The 21,490-nt window shown below is 42.0% G+C and overlaps 1 protein-coding gene across 1 annotated transcript; it reads right to left on the bottom strand.

Annotated features, from left to right (window-relative positions):
- Positions 1 to 193: 193 nt before the first annotated feature.
- RARS1 (arginyl-tRNA synthetase 1) lies at positions 194 to 21,361 on the bottom strand. The gene is made up of 15 exons (XM_083482148.1): positions 21,043 to 21,361; positions 18,749 to 18,883; positions 16,962 to 17,156; positions 14,164 to 14,275; positions 13,047 to 13,147; positions 11,644 to 11,765; positions 10,614 to 10,734; positions 8,762 to 8,891; positions 8,125 to 8,229; positions 6,736 to 6,914; positions 5,653 to 5,762; positions 4,008 to 4,113; positions 1,789 to 1,961; positions 1,381 to 1,628; positions 194 to 408 (listed from the first exon to the last, which is right to left on the bottom strand). Exons 1-15 carry the CDS (start codon positions 21,085 to 21,087, stop codon positions 299 to 301), a joined length of 1,992 nt encoding a protein of 663 aa, XP_083338274.1. The 5' UTR covers positions 21,088 to 21,361; the 3' UTR covers positions 194 to 298.
- Between the last annotated feature and the right edge of the window lie 129 nt (positions 21,362 to 21,490).

Raw genomic sequence — 21,490 nt, 5'->3', positions numbered from 1 at the left:
TGCTTTGTTCACTAAGGGTTATTAACCATTGTGACATTTGTGGACTACAGCAGTGGGAGAAATCACATTACCTCCTGCTTCTTGTGGCTCTAGACTTTGCAGGCAAGGGTTTGTTTTACCAAAAACTGACATAACACCTGTATACACAGTGAGATCTAAGGAGTTAAAATAAATACTGCCCTACAACATGGAGTAGATACAATGAAACTTAAACATTTTTATTTTTCAAATAGGCCATAATAGTCAACTAAATAGTTCATTTTTGTGTGTAGAAAAGTTATCTGAAAAGTCAACATAGTTACATTTTCTGCACTGGTTTGATTCCCAAGATGTCAAAACCTTTGGCCATAACAGCAGCTGTTGCTTCGCACAAGAGCATTCGCCACATGTTCACTTTCACTATTTTGCCTACACAAGAGACACAAAAAACCAAGTGAGATATGTTGCTCTCCAGATTACTAGTCAGCAGAGCCAGCTGTCTCTCTCTCTCTGGTCCCTTCACATTTCTGTGCAATAATACTCCACAGTACTCTGCTACATCCCAAGGGGGCACGGTGGAAGCCCACTGCTTCAAAACAGTCCAATCGCACCCCAGGCTTGCAAATTAGCATGGGGGCTACACTCACACTCCAGAGCCCAATGGAGAGGGGAAGCAATGCTGCTCTTATCTGCCTCTGCTCTAGGACTGTTTTGAAGGCTTCACCCAGCAGCACTTCAGCCGCTTTTGAGTCCCTCAGCCACCGTACCACAGAGGGACCAAGTGGGCAAGCAGCTTTTTAAAACTGCTCTGCTGAGGGACACACAGCCACCCGCAGAGCAATTTAACAAAGCCCCCACTCTGGCTCATGCAAGCAGGGCACTTGATCAGCTGAGAAGCAGGCTTTCTTAAACCCGCCCACTTCCTAAACCACACCCTCTTCCTCCCTCCTGGAGGGCGGCAGCAGTCTCCCCTTTTGTGGAGGGGAAACCTGGTTGCGCCCCCCCCCAAAAAAAAAACGTGCCTGGGACCACCCACCCACCAGCTATGCCACTGTGCTGCTCAATTAAGAAAATGGTACCACTGCCCCATGCCTTGGGAATTTCAATGATTGAATCAATGGACCACTTAGTTCCAAAAAGGGAAAAGAGTAGATTCCTCTAAAATGTTTTATTCTACTCATAGAAAAACTCCCTGAATAACCTTTACTCATACTCAAAATTCAAGTTAACCTGCCCCTCTGCCACAACATTTACATAAAGTGGATGTTTCTACCCTTTTAGTTTACAAAGAACCTTGAAGATATATGACTGGGGTACCTCCCCTTACATCCATTACTCTCTCTGGCCCCCTGCAACCCTCTATATTTGTCCCTTCTCACCTTTAAAATGAACTTAACTCACCAGTTTGTCTGTCTTTTCCCACACAGTAGCAGTTGTCATAGAATTCAGTAAATGTAGTAGCCAGTTCATAGAGGTAGTCACAAAGGGTGTGCAGTAAAAGATCATCTAAAATCTTTTGCAAAATCTCAGGGAACCTCAAAATGCATTTGCCTAGTTTCCATTCCTTCTCATGGTCCAATATTATCTCTGTTTGTGTAGCTGCCTTCTGCAGTGTCTCTTCTCCAATATTGGCCAGCCTTGCTATAGATCTGCCACAAAAACAAGTCTCATATTAGACCCAATAGGAATGCAGCTGAGTCGATCTTCCAACATCGAAGTTGGAAATGCAGCAGTATCAGGTTGTAATTGTCCAATACATGTATTTAAACCTCACAAAGTCTTAAATTTAAAAGCTAGAAATTTCTTTACCTGATTCGCGTGAAGGCATACAGCAAATAAGCAGCAGTATTTCCTCTGTCGTCAAGCATTTTGTCAAAAGAGAAGATATAATCATTTATTCTATTATGGGAAAGATCTGCATACTTGATGCAGCCAAAGGCAACTGAGGTCTGGGCTGCCTTCAGTTCTTCAGGAGTAAGAACCTGTGAGAGAAATAAAACACATATTGTGACAAGGCTGCACCACAAAACCAGGGGACAGAACTGGGGAAACCTAGACTGAACAGCAACTGAAGTGAACCCAAGGCAAACATATTCTGAACAGCTGAAATCATTTGGGCAGAAGCTTGATACATTCACAGAGTATGAGACCAGCCATGGAAGTGGTAGCAATTACACAGCCCCTGGCAAGGTGACCAGTGCTTTGTACAGCTTTGGGACAATTTTACTCTGAGCAAATGAAGCTGATGCCCCATGCAAAAGCCACACACAAGCTGATCTACTAACCTGTCATTTTATCCTCTGCTGCCATCTACTGGAATGCAAATAAGATTTACTTTGTAGACCAGATAAAAAGTTCCAAGCAACAGAGTTTGGGGGCGGGCAGGGCTTTTATTTTCATGTTTTAAATTCAATATTCTTAGAAAGTGAAGCTTGAAAAAGTCCAAGGCAGATATAGAGAACTTGTGGCCCTTGTGGTTAAGACTGTAGTGCCCTCTAATATTTCTAAACTTTGGCCACTGCTCCTAAAGCTGATGGGAGCTGTAATTCAATCACATATTGAAGGCCACAGACTCCCCACCCCTGGTCAAGAGCTCATGTAATCTACCTAATCCTCTGGAAGATTCCCCTAGAAAACTCTCAAATAAGCATAATGTAATGTTTTGTACACTGGTTCTGATGAGCAGAATTGACCTATTTCCCCCCCCCCCAAATTATATTTGGTGTTTTGCAGCACAATTGTGAATGCTGCAAGTTAGACAAATAACGTGGATTCATTACTTTAACCTATTTCCATGAGAAAAATCCAAAGCTAACCTAATTCAAAAAGAAATTATCAAGATCAGACCCCATCTTTCTCTTCTTTGCTTTTAAGTAACAACACTGGCACTGTGAAGTAAAATGTCATATCCATCTGAATGGAAAGTTCTGCACACACACACACACACGCACTAGTTTTGCGAGTCAGCTGCATTCTTTCAATTCTGTTACTTCTCATCTATCCTGTACAGTGGTACCTCGCAAGACAAATGCCTCGCAAGACGAAAAACGCGCAAGACGAAAGAGTTTTCTGTTTTTTGAGTCGTTCCGCAAGATGAATTTCCCTATGGGCTTGCTTCGCAAGACGAAACGTCTTGCGAGTTCTTGCGAGTTTCTTTCCTTTTTCTTAAAGCCGTTAAGCCGTTAATAGCCACTAAGCCGCTAATAGCCACTAAGCCGCTAATAGCGGTGCTTCGCAAGACAAAAAAACCGCAAGATGAAGAGACTCGCGGAACGGATTAATTTTGTCTTGCGAGACACCACTGTAATCCTAACAGGATCCAGACATCCACAGAAGACAGTGTCTGCAGTCAATACCACTGAAAGCAAATCTTTCTGCTCATTTTCCCACATACTTACTTTTCATATACATTTTCAAATGTGCTTGAGTGCACATGCTTTTGGGGATCTGTAGTTAAGTACAGAATATATCACATGAATTTGTAGGAATGAGAATGAGCACCAACTGTCTATGCTACCATATTTCACTTCGGAGAGATTTGAACAGCTTTCTCCTAACACTAAGCAGTGAAGTCAACTCCCCGGACAAAGTCAGGGAAAAGTACTATTGGCAACACAGCAAATTCACTGCCATCATATGATGAGGCTAGACAAATATGTGGACTAGCAGAGTAATCATAGCTTTCGAAAGCTGGTGACGTAACATGCCTATTCCAAACTTCCCCAGAAGAATTTCACTTACACTACCCTTTTTGCTGACTAAATTGCAGTGGGTTGCTAAGTAACATGATCCAATTGAGTAATTATCTCCTTGTTCTGCCCTACTGTCTTAAATTCTGCCAGATGAGCTCAGGTGAAGGACTTAAGCTGGCATAACTGGGAAAGGACAAGATCAGCTGAACTCTTAACCGCGGCAGGTCTTGGGTTTGGTTTGTGCTACAAGCCAGCAACATGCTCCCTTACAAGAACCAGATAGTAGAAGAATAAAGTCTACTTTCTAGACACTGGAAAAAGGAAGCCCATTGTTACCTTATCTCTTTCCTTTTCCTTCAGTTTGTCCATTGAACGCTTAAGTCCCTCTTGAAGAAGGTCAATCAGGCGTACCGTATCTCCAGAACGGGTTTTAAATTTTTTTCTGGCAACAAAAGATGGAAATTGTGGCTTTTCTAAGTAGACAACTCTTTTCAAGTAGAAAGTTTTACTCCAGATGGAAACAGTGAAACAGTGAAACTATTGCTGGTCTTTTCACCAACATAGATACATTATCCCAGACACACACCTTGTTTCATGAAAGCTACAATAAATATTTTGTTTCAGCTCCAGCACTGAACTACATAGATTTTAAATTTGTGGCCACACTCATACCATTACAATTCAGCAGAATTATAATCCAAATAATATAGGGATACAGAATGTATTTAGATAAGGAAAAAGAGAGAGGAAAGATCACCACAGCCCCAGGAAGGAATGGGGACAGTCAGTTATAAAAAGGGGAAGACAGAAGTAGCAAGTGTTTCCACAGCAAAACAGTACACTGCTACCTGCTCTTGAGTACTACCTAACTTGTGATTGCTACCAAAACAGATAATAATACCCATAAAAAGTGCATAATGTGTAATGGGCAGATATAGTTGCACAAATTTCCAATTTCCAGCACAGACAGCAGAATCCTGACATGCATATCAAGAAAGAGATCGCACAGCTGTTCTTCCATTATAATCATTAGGAACAAGGGAACAGATGTAAACCAATATAAGGTGTTGTAACATAACAGTGAAGCTTCCGAATGTATATTTGCAATGGGCCACTAGGTTGCAGTGAGGATGCAGTGCAATACACCTAACGAGAAAAGTGCAAAATGAAGGTCACACTGGAATAGTAATGGCTATTCTCTAAATGTGAAATGTGCCGACAAATAAGAAAAACTCAACAAACTAATTTGGTAGATGATTTCAAGCTCAAAAGACAGAAAAAGAGTTAGGCCCAGAGAGGCACTCACAATGAAAGGTTTGGGAACCAGTAATGCAACAGATGAGTCCAGTTATTCAATAGCACAAAACATCACCCTGTTAAGTCCTATACTAAAATTTCTGATTTCAGGAACACATTTGCACCTACAAGTTATCTATATGATGACTTGAAGTGAACAACCAATACAATGCATTACATTATTCCTACATGATTATGTTAGCATTTGAGACTCGCATTCACTGAAGGATTTATCTATTCTTAACATTGCATTTTTCAATAACTATAGCAATGCACAACAATCAGAATCTACAAGAGCTGCAAGGGTTGCTGAAGTCTGTGTACGGAACCTAAAGAGGCACACTTTCTACCATAACTACCATGTTCCTTGCACACACACACACACACACACACACACACACACAGAAGACACTTTAGACGGGAAATGCTCTGGAATTGTTTCTGAAGCAGCACAAGGAGCTGCAGCTGGAAGGCGGGAAGCCTGGAATTTCTAATGTGCAGCCTATGGGGTGCTCCTACATAAACACAAGGATAGAAGATTTGAAGTACAAAGCCAATGCACATAAGGAGTTCCTTGGTGATCACATGACACATCTTCAACAGAAAAGAATCCTGAGCTTTCCAGTCTGTGAATAACAACACAATTCAGTCTACTGTATACTGAAGAAATTATCTGCAAACTTACTTGTCTTCTCCCAACACCACTCCAAAAGCAGCATGAGTTACTCTGGTCACTTTGGGGTCATACCAGCCGATCATCTGACCCGCTGCAAATATGGTTTGTAAGTGCACAGCCTGCAAAGCAACACGTCATTAAAACAACTAATGGTAAAGCACCAGCACTAACATAATCATAGAAATGCCAAACTGGAAGGGACAACCAGGGTCATCGAGCCCAGCCCCCTGTAATGCAGAAACCATAACTAAAGACTCCCTGGCAGATGACATTCCAATCTCTACATGTGCTAACTTTGCTACATTAAATGTGCATTCTGTAGCCGACCTCCTATGTAGTGTTTTCTTTTGAAATATTTAAGATAGTATTTTAGTTACTGGTTAATTCTGTAACTCTGGATGCATACTTTGTATTTGACTTTCTTCAGTAATATTGTATTCTGGATAGTGTTGTTTTTAATGTTTTAATGTGCTGTAAACTACTTTGAGTTTTTTTCTTTAAATATATATATAAATACAGTGGTAACAACACCTTAAAACCCTCCAATGAAGGCATATCTACCACCTTGCAAGGTAGCCTATTCCACTTTCGAACAGCTGCTACTATCAGAAAGTTCTTCCTAATGTTTTATCAGGTTCTCTTTTCTTGTAATTTGAATCCACTGGTTCAAGTGATACCCTCGGGAGCAGCAGAAAACAAGCCTGCTCCATCTTCCATGTGACAGCTCTTCAGACATCTGAAGATAACTACCATATAATCTCTTGGTCTTCACTTCTTCAAGCTAAACATACCCAAACTCTTAACCATTCCTCTTAAGGCTTCTGCTAAACGGGGGGGGGGGGCCTATATAATTTGGTGACTCCTTTTTAGCAAGCAACATGATTGCTTCTGCCCTTTACAGTACTGTGAATAAGGTGGTTTGATCTGTAGGCTTAAAATATGGGGTGGATGTAATTTATTATGGTTCAGAATCCTGCTTTAAGACAAAGGAGAAGCAACTAGAAAGAGAAGAATACACTAGTGTGTAGTTTTACACTCAAAAAGCTAAAAACCTAAAAAAAGGACTACAAAATAAAGGTCAGTGAAACTCACCTGTCCACTGTCTACTACATAAATTATATAATCAGCTTTTTCTTCAAACAGTCTCTGCTTCAATGCTGCCAAGTCTGAGGTGTCATATGTGAACCCCCCATCAGATTTCACAATTGTCAAGGGAACGGAAAACCCTGGAACAAATACAATCTTCCGACCATCATCCACTTGCACAAATCCTAAGGGTAGAAATAAATAAATGAGAAATGAGGTTTGGAAAGCAAAGAATTTTTACACAGTAATGTACAAATAAAAACACAAATACAAAACCTTTCAATGAAGAACACTTAACAACCAACCTATTTTGTCATGCTACAAAATGCCATGACAGCAGGTATACAGAGTTAGAACCTACACATTATCCTAGGATGTGCTTTTTTCCATACCTAGATTTGCCAAGATAACAGAAATGTGGGTGCTGAGGGGAACCTGCTAGTGAGAACTGGCAGGAGGGATGAGTGTTTAAAAAGATTTTGCACCTGTCAGTTCTCTCCAGCAGAGCTCATCCACCTCTGGGTCATTTCCTCATAGCTGGTTTCAGAGGCTGGTTAAGCAAAAGAAAACAGTAAACACAGCCTGGAGGGTGGTGGTTGTGAGGAGGGCAAGTAGTAGACTTTAGGATCTTTCCTCCTGCTGAGAGGTTCTTTCCATAAGTGCCCCTCCTGCAGCATTTGCATGTAGTTCAGTGCTCGAACATTATCTTTTGAATAACCTTTCGTTCCAGCTTTGCAGCACTTCCATCTGGTCCCTGGGGCCTCTACTCTCAGCTTTCATGCTGGCTGCAGAATGAGGGGCTTTTCTTCCTTCCTAGCTAGAATGGAAACTGGGGGAGCAGAAGCCAGTGTTGATTCCTGATCTGGAAGCTTTAACCTTTTGCTGCCTCCTGAGGGCCTGCCTAATCTGGATCAGCCACCTGTAATTTGCATTTGGAAGAACTTCAACTTGCTTCAGTGCGAGTTTTTTTCCTTAAAGCTAACAGCAGCTGCAGGGCCATTATCTACTTTTGGACTACAGCAGAAAGCAAAGTGTTAAAGCCTCTCTGACTCAGGATCCCTAACCAGATCCAGAGCCCTGCCATTGGAGCAAATGAGAAGTTTTCTCTCAAGGCAAATTGTAGGGAAGAGAGAGTCTGCGTGTGTGTGCATGCACAAGCAAGAATGGATTCATGGGATATGCATGAATGGATGGGACTGTTTTACTGCCATGCGACCACCCTCCCCCAGCACACTATCTCTAAAGGACTGTGGTTCTTGGGTGGTAGTGGTAAGGATTCCCCACTTCTTCTATAGTAAAATACAAGCTTATCAAAGAGCTTTAGAAACCCATTGTACTATGGTGAAAAATAGTCTTGAGGAATTTAATTCCCCATTCTGCAGATAGTTGTGTTACCTCCTTCTTCAAACTCCTTCACGATATCATTCATCTTATCTTGATAGTAAGATTCTCCTCGCTCTATTATGGTAACGTCCAAGCAATCGTAGATTTTTTGGAACTCTGACCAAGAAAGAGTGAAACGAGGAATTTTGAGCCCTTTCATTTACTTCATATAATGCATCATCAACATCATAGTAAAATAAGGAAATTGAGGTACTGGCTTTAGACCAGCCTTGCTAGGTCATGTTTGTTCACTACTACTAAAATGCTGCTCTAAAGAATCAGTCTGAACACACCTAAACTCTAACTGTACTTTTTGCATTGCCATTCAGCTACAACTTTTAAATTTGTTTTCCTTCACATATATGTATATGTGTGTGCACATACAGAAACACACACGCGCACATACACACATAAAAGCACCTGAGGTTCTCACTCCATGCATCTAGTTTAGAAAATATTTTGTCAAAATAAAGGTGCCACAAGACTCTTTGTTGTGACTCCTGAAACTATCACCCTCAAATCCCAGTCTTTTTACAGGGCTTCAACAAGAACACTAATAATAATCCTCATCATCCAAAACTGCCCAAAGTGGTCCACTTGAAAAAGAGGTGGATCCTTAAAAGATAGAGGTAGCATAATTCCTAGTCACCTTTCCGGGACACATCACATATAAGTTTCCAAGCTTTAATGAAATCTGGATTTTTGCTCTGTAATAGCACCACACATCGGTATGCGTGCTTCTTAAACTCCTCTTCTGTGTCAAATCTTCTCTTAGATTCCTAGGTTAAGAAGAATACACAGACACCATGAAACAATATCCTCCACAGTATACTAAAACAAAGCAAACAAAAGCACAGGTAATAAATAGTAAAGAGAAATACTTTTAATAGTCGAAACAGATCAAATAGACAATAGTGTGTCACCTAATGCTTGTCATTAATATCCCAGGGGAACATCCACCAACAGCAGCCTGAACTTCTCCATGTATTAGCACATATAAATTGTTGTGCAGCACAACAACGCGGGTGGCGCTGTGGGTAAAACTTCAGCGCCTAGGACTTGCCGATTGTATGGTCGGCGGTTCGAATCCCCGCGGCGGGGTGAGCTCCCGTCGTTCGGTCCCAGCTCCTGCCCACCTAGCAGTTCGAAAGCACCTCTAAGTGCAAGTAGATAAATAGGTACCGCTTTATAGCGGGAAGGTAAATGGCATTTCCGTGCGCTGGTGCTGGCTCGCCAGAGCAGCTTCGTCACGCTGGCCACATGACCCGGAAGTGTCTGTGGACAGCGCTGACTCCTAGCCTCTTAAGTGAGATGAGCGCACAACCCTAGAGCCGGACACGACTGGCCCGTACGGGCAGGGGTACCTTTACCTTTTTATCTGGAGAGGATTCTCCAAGTTTCCAATGAGAACTAACTGAAGAATTAGTCATTACCAAAGAGCCCTGCATCCCAGCAACTCTCATTTTATAAATTATCAAGATAAATTGATAATCAAGAATTATGCTTAATGCTGTCAACAATTTGATCAAGAGCAGAATTTGATCCAATATTGTTGCCCTCTTACCCCCCTCTAGAAATAGGTGATGAACAGTATCAAATCCATGTGGATTTGTGCATGCAGATCCTGGATTGGGCTTTTTAAGCCATCAGAAATGAGTACACAGAATCTGTTTGTATATTTATTTTACCCTTTCCAAAAAGGTGACTCAGTAATTAGTCCAATCTTTATATAAACTGCCTTTGTTTCAATGAGGAGGGTTACAGTGCATGGATGTTTCAGAAGATTAAAACATTTGCAATAGTAGTTGACATCAAACTGTTCACCCAGTGGAACTACTTTTCCCTCTTCTATCTGCTGCAGACTCCACAATCTGCTCTGGATGGCTAGGGGAACTTTCAGAGCAGACCTGGGAGAGCACAGAAGCTGCAGGGGGTGGGGGGATAGGAGAGGAAGGAGGTAGTGCTGTTACTTCAGCTTGTACAACATTTGATTTCGCCCACTGTTTGTTACTAAACTTATTCCCATGATAAAGTCACTCCCTCATCCTAAGTCTCTGCACTGACTCAGTTCAATCATTATGAAAGTCTTACGGCAAAATACATTTTTGTACACGTTTACAAGACAGCTAAGCATAGATTGAAACCATCGTTCATGCAGACCTCCTTCAAATTTCTCCATGGAAATGGCTGCCGTTTGATTTTTGATTTTGTTAAGTGCTCTAAACCTTCCCTCAAGCTTCACCAAGAGTACTTCCTTCTGGTATTACCAAGAGCAAAACCCTCAGGCAGGATGTATACATTTTCAAGTGCTATTAGTATCCTCTCATCCAGGGGTGGCTAACTTGCGGTTCTCCAGAGGTAGTTGCACCACAGCCCCATCAGCAGCATGGTCAGGGGTAGGGCAACATCTGGAGGGCCACAAGTTAGCCAACCCAGCTCTGAGCAATGTTAAGCAGCAGCAACAACAGGAGGGGTAACCATATATCTGAAATAAAACATACCTTATAAAAAGCTTGGAGATCTCCAATGGGAGGAGAAACAGTCAGATAGTCTGGGAATTTATCTTGCAGGTGAGCAATAAGCATGCCAAACTGGGTACCCCAATCTCCTAAATGGTTTAATCTAGACAGTAAAGATCACAAAACAAGTGAGACTGTAAGCACAACTGAAATATCTTCTGAATAGAGCTGTGGATAAGATACAAGGCTTGTTCTGAAGTGCTCCTGTGAAGGAAATGGACTGCTAAAAAATATTTAAAAATCCTATACAGTATGTGGTTTGTCTGGGGATTATGGACATAATTTATGGCGCAACTCATACACTATCCTTTCCAGAAAAACAAGTTGGAAGGTGATTAAATTTTCTAAATTAATTAGGCAAATTTGTTGCGGTAAAGTTATATCTACTACAGGATAGAGACAGTTGTTCTCCTTTGAAGCTTTAAGATGTTTGTGGAGTGAAATGCAGAAGATAGGTGACTCCAGGCTATAATTAGGAAGCAACTTGCATTGACATTCAAATCAAGTTAGATCTCAATGTCGTATTGCATGGTGTATGTCAAATGTCAATGACAGTAGGTAAAGGGCAAGTTGGATGCATTCAAGCCAAAGGTGGGGAACGGGGGGGGGGCAGATCTTTATCTGGCCCCACCCCACATGCCAAATTTGACAGGTGGGTGGACAACCCTGTCAAAATCCCTTGTGCAGGGTTCCCAGATGCCTTGCAGCTATACCACAAGGGGTGTGGCCAGCCTTGCTTGGCACGCTGAGAGGCTCTGAGAAAAGAGAGGGGGGAAAGTGTTTCTGAAAGAGTTCTAGAAGGAAAAGTAAGGTTAAATAAAGGATGGTGGATGTGTGCAGGGTTCAAAACATAGGGTTTTGCAGTGATTTTCATAAAGGAATAGCACTTCCATGGCACGTAGCAACACCGCTGTATGGGCAATTACTGAGAATCCACATTGACAAGAGAAATGAAAGTGTGTGCCCATATACATTTTGAGCATTTGTGCAATTCTACCATGGCTGGACTTACCTTAGTACATCGAACCCCACAAACTCAAAGAGGCGGCACATGCTCTCCCCAATTATAGTTGATCTCAAGTGACCTACATGCATCTCTTTTGCAATATTAGGGGAGGAGAAGTCAATCACCACCTTTATGTAGGACAAGAAATGAAAAACATGTGAATTATAAACAATGCAAAGTATTTTTTTTAAAGAAGCATCATTTATATATATCTGCAATTAGGAAATGCACATAAACACTGGCTGCTGTACACATTCACTGGTTATTGTGGGAAGCATGAACAGAGAATTGTGCATATTATGCATTCGTTAAACATAATCTCCAAGTGATGTTGAATGACTTCCTGCACTGAGTACTGCATATGCACAGGGCCTAAGAGAGCCAAATAGTGAATATTTTGTTCACGCTGTTCAGCTATGGACACCTTCAGATACTATCTACAGTGACAAGACAATATATAAAATCCTGTTCTGGTGCTTACGCACACTGTGCACCCAACTGACCTGGCTCACACATAACCCCAAGCCAAACCATGGCTTAGCATGAGTGGGGAAACATGCAGGCTTCTGGAGGGAAGATTACAACTGCTTCACTCCTCCCTTAATTCTGCTGCTCTCATGCTATCTGGACCCTATCCAAACCCAGGCTTGCGACTTGTCATGCTCCAGACAAATCATGAGCTGTAACCAAAGTTTGCTCTTGGTTTACAACTCATGATTTATCTGAGAGGCAAAAAACACAAATCTTGGCTTGGATGTATTGATATGTCAAACCATAGCTTAGCGCTGGGTAGCACAGCAACACCATCAGGGGAGAGCATAGTGGTTGCAATTCTTTCTCCGGGAGCCTGCATGTGCACACTTAGCATTATCTGCAAACTGGGCCACTGACCCTTTCACAAGGTGTCAAACAAAGAAAAAAACAAAAAGTTGATTCACAGAGCTTGTTCAATAATTTTTTTTTAAAGAAGGAAGGCAATTCAACTAAATATTAGGACTAAGCAATCGAACTTTCTGCCTCTCCTGTAGTAGGTGTGCAGGGGAGAACATTCAATGAGAATCCTTAGCACTCTACAGAACACAACTCAAAATGTCCCCTTTTACATCTGCTAAACATTAGACAACCCAAGACTCCCATTCACATAAAACACTTCAATGCTAACAAAATAGGGGGGCAGGTAGGGAATGGCTGCAAACAGCCACCTCTGACCTTAGGAGGAACTTCTCTGAGGGCTGCCAGAAGAAGGGCACAGAACATGCCATGTGGGGCTCTGGAACCCTGCTCTTGCGTGTCTGCAGACTGAGTGCATATTAAACAACTGAAATAGTTTATCTGCAAATGCACACTTTGCCTTGAACATTAAGCAGCAGTACCTAAGAAAAGACCTAGTTAACCATTTACTGTCATACCTTCTTCCTTTCACCAAGAGCAGGCAGCTGAACTCCATTCACCAGCATACTGCTTAGTTGTTTAGATACAAAATCCTTTTTCAAGTGCACATTAATGAAACCTTCAGAAAAGCATAAAAAGTGAAAATGATTTCTGAGACTATATACATATTAAGACCTTGATTTCTTTTGCACAGAGCACATATTTTGTTAAAAACACAGTATTGCAGAATTACCCATAACAGGGCAACTCATTTGCAGTGACAGGGGAAAAATCAATTTGATAATGATACAAGGACAAAGTGCCATTGGTTTTAATCAACAGATAACAGAAGTCAATAGTCCAGACAACACATGCTGCCCTGTAAGCAGCCTTGGTCAGCAATTAGTTTGCTAGGAGGATCACTTTCACTGAGGGGCACTGGGTTTCAATAAAATTTCTCCTTTATTTTGCAAGCACTCAGGTAATGTATATGATTCAGTAGAATAATAATATTTATAGGGAACATTATTTTAATTTCTCTCCAAAACTTCTGCTAAGCACTCTGAAAGAGCCACATTCATTTTTAACTGCAGAGCTAAATAAAATGCTTCCCAACTGTCACAAATACCAAGCTGAAACTCACAGAGAATTATCACATGGTACAACCTTCCTAAGAAATGCCCAACTGAGTACAGTCGTACCTTGGCTCCCGAACGCCTTGGGAATTGAACATTCCGGCTCCCAAACGATAGAAAACTGGAAGTGAGTGTTCCGGTTTTCGAAGGTTCTTTTGGAAGCCGAACGCTTGACAGGGATTCCGCAGCTTCCGGTTGGCCACAGGAGCGTCCTGCAGCCAATCAGAGGCTGCACTTTGGTTTTCAAACATCTCGGAAGTCGAATGGACTTCCGGATCGGATTCTGTTCGACTTCCAAGGTACTACTCCTCTGCCTTAAAAGCTGTCTGCCTATGGAAGCCAGAATGTCACAGGGATACACGTCAGAATTCCTGGTAGGGTGAATAGGCATCAAGCTTAAGGAGCTTATCCTCCTATAGTTCATCTCTAAAGGACTCAGAATTCTACTAGTCATTTCATCATAATACTTCATAACATTAGATTGAGATGTCCCAGAAAAGTAAAAACAGAGTAACTGTACCAGGACCGGCGATTTCAATCTTTGCTATGCATTCATTGTCAGGAATGTTTCTGGCAATCTTATCAGCTATTTCTCTCGGGCTCACTTTTTGCTCCTTGGTCTTGAGCAGTATCTGAAAAACACAGCAAGAGGTCTCAGCGCAATCCCTGACTGAGGAGAACGCAGAGAACCTGAGGCAAACCTCAACAGGCTCATATCATTTGAGCAGCTGTGATGAAAATGGAATTCCCTTTTCACAGGAATCTGTCAAGAAACCAGCCTGCCTGGAAAATCCCACCGGGTAAATATAGCAGAGGCAATCACAAACTGAATAAATACCCTAGGACCCTACTGTTATTCAAGCATATGTGTGGTCCTTTGTTGCCATTTCCTGTCAGAGGAAATGGGAGCAGCAGTTAGTTGCCAATTCCACATCTGCCACATGTAAGCCAGAGCAATTCAAATGATTCTTCTGAGTATGCATCTTTTGAGATGCATAACTCATTACAGATGACTTTTACACTGGCCTTTCCCAACCTGGTGTCCTACAGATTTTGGCTGGGCTGGTGGGAGTTGCATTCCAAAACATCCTAGAGGGCAGCAGACTGCAAAAGCTGTTCTACACATTCAAAAGGGAGGAACCCACTGATCTTTCTGAAAAGAATTGGTACTGGAGAAGGACAACAGCCAGATGGTCTCCCACGGCAAAATATAGGTGGTTCTAGGTTTCCTTTCTAATAAGTAGTCTTTCTATGGCAAGTACTCTCTCTCCGATGTATTGCTTGGCTTCAGAAACCAATCCTCAAAAAATGACAAGAGTGTACGTGCCAGGCGACAGTCTCTCCATGTGCCCTGCCAATGTGGAAAACAGTCACAAATGTGTTTTGTCTTTGTACATGCTCATTAGCATATTGTGCTTGTACTCTCAGCTGGAGGGGCTAGGCGGCTATTAGTTTTAGAGATAACTCCTTTGCTTTCCCTCCCTCCCGCCTGCATACACACACACACAGCTCTCTCCCTTCACCTTTTAGAATTCTGCTTCCAAATGTTTGCTGTTTGTCAAGTGTTGAGCATTCTGAAAAATGTTGCACGATACATCAAGAAACTGCTCATTCACGTGGAGCAGGAGCTAAAGATAAAAGCAGGAGTTTCCAAATGGCTGGTGTCCAGAGTGATTGATACAGAACAAAAATTTCATTGCTTCACTTGGGATGAAAAACATTTTTTGATGGCTGGAAAGTGTGGGGAGGTGGGTGCATGGGTGTGTGGGAGATTCCTTTTTTTTAAAGGAACAGATACTATTTCAAAACAAATTTAGTGTCTGGGAAATGGCCAGGGCGGGGGTATGTTTACTGAAATCAATTTCAATGAAAGTAACGATCAGCCAAGCAAACATCTAGCACTTGCAAAACTGTGCAAAGTAAGCAGCGACATGTCTTGGGTGTCAACGCTGGCAGAGAGAGAGCTCAAAAAGTGCATCAGGGTAGAGACATTCCATAAAGCAGCTTGTGTCCATGCCCATCTCTGGAGGGGCTGTCAAAAGTTGTGGGGAGGGAGGGGAGGCCTTATGATATCAAGGAATACAAACAATACAGACATTGAGAAACCTGCACCAGACCAGACTCCTAACAGTGACTTAATTGGGGTAAAGCAGCGGTCAAAAATATTTTAAAAAGGCACTGCAAGCTTGTGTTGGGCTGGCTGACACCCAAGTGCATATGCTAATGAGCTCTATGAAGAAGAGAACACACATTTGTGGAGCTGTTTCTCCAAAAGAAGTTCATGCCGAGAGGCTGCCGGCTGGCACGTAACAGTACTGTTTGGAAAGAGATCTCTGCCAGGCTTAGTAACTTCACCATCCTCCAAGGGATGTGACAGGAAGTCCAACTTCCACTGCAAACTTACACTGATTTTTAAATCAAAGGGGGAAACTATACTGGTAAGGATTTTAGAGGTGGTTTTTTAAAAAGGTAGCTGTTCTGTAGTTCAGGATTTACTGTTGTTTTATTTGTTTATATGGAAATACAGGTCTTGACATTCTAGCATGTACATTATTCAGGACAGTTTACAAAAATGAAAATCACTGCTTCATATTAATACAAATGAGTAACATTCTGGAAAGTGTTAAGCCAAAATTAAACCATTTTTTAAAAAAACATGTATTTTTTCCCTAAGTCAAAATGGGGAGGGAAACCAAGTTAGTATGGCCAGCAGCAATGATGCAAGCTGCAGTCCAGCAACATCTGGAGGGCCCCACATTCGCCACCCCTGCTTCAGAGGCAGAATTATATTGGCTTTTCCATAATTGATATGTAATCCTCCCAGGGTAGAGCCAATGCTGCAGCTTTGCTTGAATAATGGAGCTTCCTGTTTCCTCCAGCCTGTTCTCAAGATCAGCTCCCAAAGATTGGGGGACCCTCTGGAGCAGATTTTTGGGATACATGGATGAATGGAAATCCTGTTGCACCAGCAGAACCCCATTGGTGCAGCACTGAAAACCCATAGTTTTCATGATGTTTCATGTTTGCATGTGACTAGATTCTCTTCATTTTAAATGCTTTAAGACTTGTCTGTTGTGTACTGTGTTCATTCAAATGTGGCAATGTAAACAATAGAAGAGTGAAGGAAAAGATTCCTCAATTGTAGGCTAGATTTCTCTGAGAAATGGAGAGACTGATATAGAGTGGTTGGTTTTCGCTGTTCCACTCAAACTACAACATTAGCACAAAGCTGAGCAATGTATATTTACATCTGGGAGACTTTGTGCTGTTTGGATACAGCACTAGAGAACAACTACAAATTCTCACATTATGAATTACCTGGGTTATGCTCATAGCACTGTTGCACTGATAGTCGCCAAACTTGGACTGCTGACTTGGTGTCACCAACAGTGGAGGATTTTCTAGATCTGGATACGCAGCTTTAATAGCCACTCCAAAAATGTCTTGAAGGCGACTATTGATGTTAATCATGCCTTTTGATGGCTTGCTTCTACTCCTTTCTTCCTGAAGGCTCTAAATGAAAACACAAATCTAATTATCCATCCATCAGATTGAGGAGCCCATTGGAACAGTGCATCTCAATTCAAGGACCCTAAACATAGCACATGATTAAAATGAAATGTGTGTGTAAACACAAACACACATGAATCCTAATCTGCTTTCTGCAGAAACACAACTTCTTCCAGCTGACAGGCAAAAGAAAGCTTTGCACTGCTTACAAAATGTATCAGACTTCAGGCAAACAAAGATTAACAAACCCTGATGGCTGTGTCAGGTTCCATCTATTTTTACCTAGAATAAAGGGAGGCATGCTCTCTTTACGTGCTCAGAGTACAACGATAAAATAGCTGCACACACAGAAATTATTTGTAAATAAAATACCCTGCTAAAGAGAATGAAGACTGTCACAGCTTCAAAAGCCTGCTGTGTGAGAAAGCAGCAGGCAGAAGGTTTTCATGTTCAAGAAATATTCTTGCAAACAGTCATTTGTTTACAAGTAGACTTGCTGGTGGTGTAAAGAAAACCTGCCACTTTAAAAAGCAGGTTGCAACCCTCTTTTTCACTGAGCAGAATTGCTAGATTTGGGGGAGAGAATGTTCCTTGACTACCCCCAGCCAGATGTATGCAAAAGTATTTGAGAGGACTGCCTTGTTAAACGAAGCAGCAATTTACTTGCATCCTCTCAAAGCACCAAAAGTACAGCCCTCATTGACAGCACCAAGTGCAGCCTCTCACTCTTAGAATCAAAAAATTGTAGAGTTGGAAGGGATCCTGAGGATCATGTAGTCCAACCATAGCTGTCAACCTTTTCTTGTGAGGAATCCTATTCGGAATAAGGGAAATTCCCTAAAAAAAAGGGAAATGTTGGCAGCTATGAGTCCATCCCCCTGCAATGCAGGAATATGCAGCTGTCCCATATGGAGACTGAAGCTGCAACCTTGGTATTATCAGCATCATGCTCTAGCCAACTGACCTATCCAGGCATTCTTGTTCCTTGGATGTATGCTGGGGGAAACAGCTGGTGTAGATGCATCCCAGGTCAAAGAACAAGAATACTGACAATTAGGGCTGGGCGATATATTGTTCAAAACTGGTCTGAAGTCCATATTGTGGTATCAGTTTCATATTTTTTGACGTGGCAGAGTGTGTGTGTATGTTGTGGGGAAATCACAATGTGAGGAAAACCGTGAAGCCAGCTAATGCCTCTACATAGCTTCACCCTTATTTCAGATGAAATAAGTTGTGATATATCACAATGTTTAGCTAGTGATATACTGCGATGTTTAAAACCAGGTTATCGGCCAACCCTAGACAACATAATCAAACAGAGAAATGCATTTCTGTGTAATTAACTATTTTAGGTTCTTCATAACATTTTAAAAAGAACTTCTTAAGGGTTAACATATCAGTAAAACAGAACAATACTGCACAAATTTCAAAGGAAGAATAATTTCAACCGTAAGGGGTGGGTGGGAAATCTCTCCTGCGTTAATCACATTTTCTCATTCTCTTCACAATGACAAATGATAATTTTGAGAATCACAACAGTCATGACCATTCGTTTACTTTTCCCACACTTCGCACTATTCAGAAAGGGAACATACCTTTTGTAGAACATTTAAGCGATATTTAAGTTTTGCGTTCTCTTCCCGCAACCCTTCCAAATTTGGGGAAACTCCCAAACATCCATAGTTTTTCAAACGATCAACTTCTGCAGTCAGAAACTTGATTTCCTTTTCCTAGGATGCAAAATAGAACCAGTAGTATATAACCTACTCTTTCTTACCCTATGGTAATATATAATAGCGATTGCATCAAAATTTAATCTTTAGTATTTATTATCCATAACTAACTACACTGTTAAAAATTAGTAGCAACAAATTCACCAACCAATCCCTAAGGAAAGACTGGTGGAGCATAATGACATTAGCTGTTCATTAAAAATCTGATATTATAGGACTTTATCTAGCAATATGTACAGTAGATAAACATTGCTGATTGTGATATTCATATAACCACCATATCATCTAAGATTTCCATTAAATGTAGGCTTGTTCTGTGTAGTGCAAGCAGAACTGATTGAATGGAGCAAAGATAATCCATTATGAGTTTCACCACCACCTGAGTGAGTGATGAGAACCTATTGTTACGCATCAGTATGATTTTATTCAAAAGGTCCTACCATGCTTCCTCTTTTATGGGGAAAAGTAAGAAACCAGAACTGAATGCAAAGTACCCCAACATCAGAGACAGTTTGCCTGCTTTGGCTGATTACTGAATATGTTTACCTTCACCCCTTATCAAATTTGGATACAAATCAAAGGCAGCATCAAAAATATTTTGTCTATCATCCTAGGAATACAACTGCCTGAGAAATGAAAGTGCCACACAAAACTACGTTGTGGAAGAAACAGAAGCCATCAGTCCCTTTCTCTCAACAAGCCTGCTCTGTTGTTTTCTTTTGCAGTCTAGACCTTCTAGGACCTCCCAATATATTGTATGTGTATAAATACTTTATCATATAAAGTTTATCCTGAGTGCTGAAGTAATGAAAATCAGAAAGAACAGTTCCCACCACTAAAATTATTATGAAGTGTAGCTCTAAAAATGTTGCAGGTTATCTACTCTTTCAGTTTGCCTCTCTCAAACACCTGGCAGAAATTATTTTAGAAGCACAAACAAAACAACATGCCCTGCATTGTTCAAAAAAGAACAAGTCTCCACATGGCTTACCCATCATGTTCCCCAGCTCAAAAACTAGTTCACAAACAATTTCATTAAATTGCTAACCACACCTAAACTTGTGACTGAAGAGTGTCTCATGTGGCAAAATTATAGTTATTAGAAATTTATTATGAAATAAAATTACTATTAGCAGATTCAGATTTATTTATTTAGCTACCTAAAAGTTAGGCTAGTAATGAGCAGCACCCTACTGTAAATGAAATTTCCTCTAAGAAATGCCCACATATGCTAGAAATTAAATGTAACTATGTGCCTCTTAACTTTGGAATATGGTATAAAAAAGCACGGAAGAATTTTTTTTAAAAATCCATTCACCTTCTGCCAAGAGTTGTTGCATGTATCCGGTTTACAAAGAGAATTGTTACATGTCTTGGAATGCTTACTTTCCAGATATTTTATTTTCTACTAGTACATTTACAAATTTACAGCGTCTCCATCCAAGCGTGCCCAAGGCAATCGATGCATTCCGGTTTTTTGAGATTCATTTTGGTTTAACAAGAACGTAGCAGTTGTTACCTTCAATTATACTGCACTGTTGTGCGAAAATAATGATCGATGGGTGAAGGCAGGGGAATTTTCTTATTGTTAAAAAAAAAAATAAGGACGGGTCAGGGGCCCTTAGGAAACCTAGCTTTGCCAATTCCAACACAGGTGGGCTTCCCAACGTATCGCCCATGAGAGCTAATATGTACTCGCGACCTCTCTCTCTCGTTCTCTGCAGGGGCCCTGCCCACTTCAGACGCTGACCCGAGAGAAGCGTCCAGGGGGCGGGGAGGGGCAACTGAGCTGGCGAAAAGGGCAGGCGGGCAGCCCTGGTTTTAATCATTTCTGCTGGCGTCAAGGTTTCACCCAACGACCCCGCCCCCTAAGGAGCCAGGAAGAAGCGAGAACCCCTCACACGCCTTGCAGAGAGAACCGCTCGCACGGAGGGGGGAAGAAGCGGGGTCTGCGCTGACGTAAGAGCCTCGAAAGGGAAAGAAGCGCCGCGCTGGCGGCAGAATAAGCAACGCCTCCCGCCGCCGCCCGGCCTCCTCCGAGCAGCCACGCGCTGCCTCCCCCCCCCCCCCGTTTTGCCTCTGCCGCCCCGAGCCCTCCACTCCCCTTCGCCTTCCAGCCGCGCCCCATAAAACAGAAGGACGCACGCGCCTCTGACCTGCCGCTGAAGCCGCTCCGCGCACTGAGCCACCTGCACCTCCATCCTCGCGGGTCAGACAAAAGGGAAACCAGGACCGGAAGCGGAACTCCTATTCTCTATGGTGAGTTCCTGGCAAGAGCGGCAGCGGGAGAAAAAGCCCTCTTGCTTCCGTGCTGGTGCTCCGTGCTCTTGCGCCCCCTCTACCGGTCCCTTTGCGCGCTCCGCTCTTCCAAGGCAAAGGTGTCTTTTCGTCCAGCCCCCCTGAGCGAAATCCGCGTAAAAGCCAAGCAGAGCGAGGAGAAAACGGAAAACTTCCCGCCCACAACGGGCCAAATTTCCAAATGATTATTGTTTTTAATTCAAGGGATCGTTCCTCCTCGCTAGCCAAAAGAATAATAATAAAAAAGAGGGCCATCCCGTCTCTTGAATTGCGAGTGTGTATCGCAGCGACCCTCAGCAATGCCAC

Source organism: Podarcis liolepis (genome assembly GCF_965112155.1).
Source record: "Podarcis liolepis genome assembly, chromosome: 2".
NCBI classification, from domain to species: domain Eukaryota; kingdom Metazoa; phylum Chordata; class Lepidosauria; order Squamata; family Lacertidae; genus Podarcis; species Podarcis liolepis.
The sequence above is the reverse complement of the archived record's forward strand: the minus strand, read 5'-3'. Positions and strand labels throughout refer to the sequence as shown.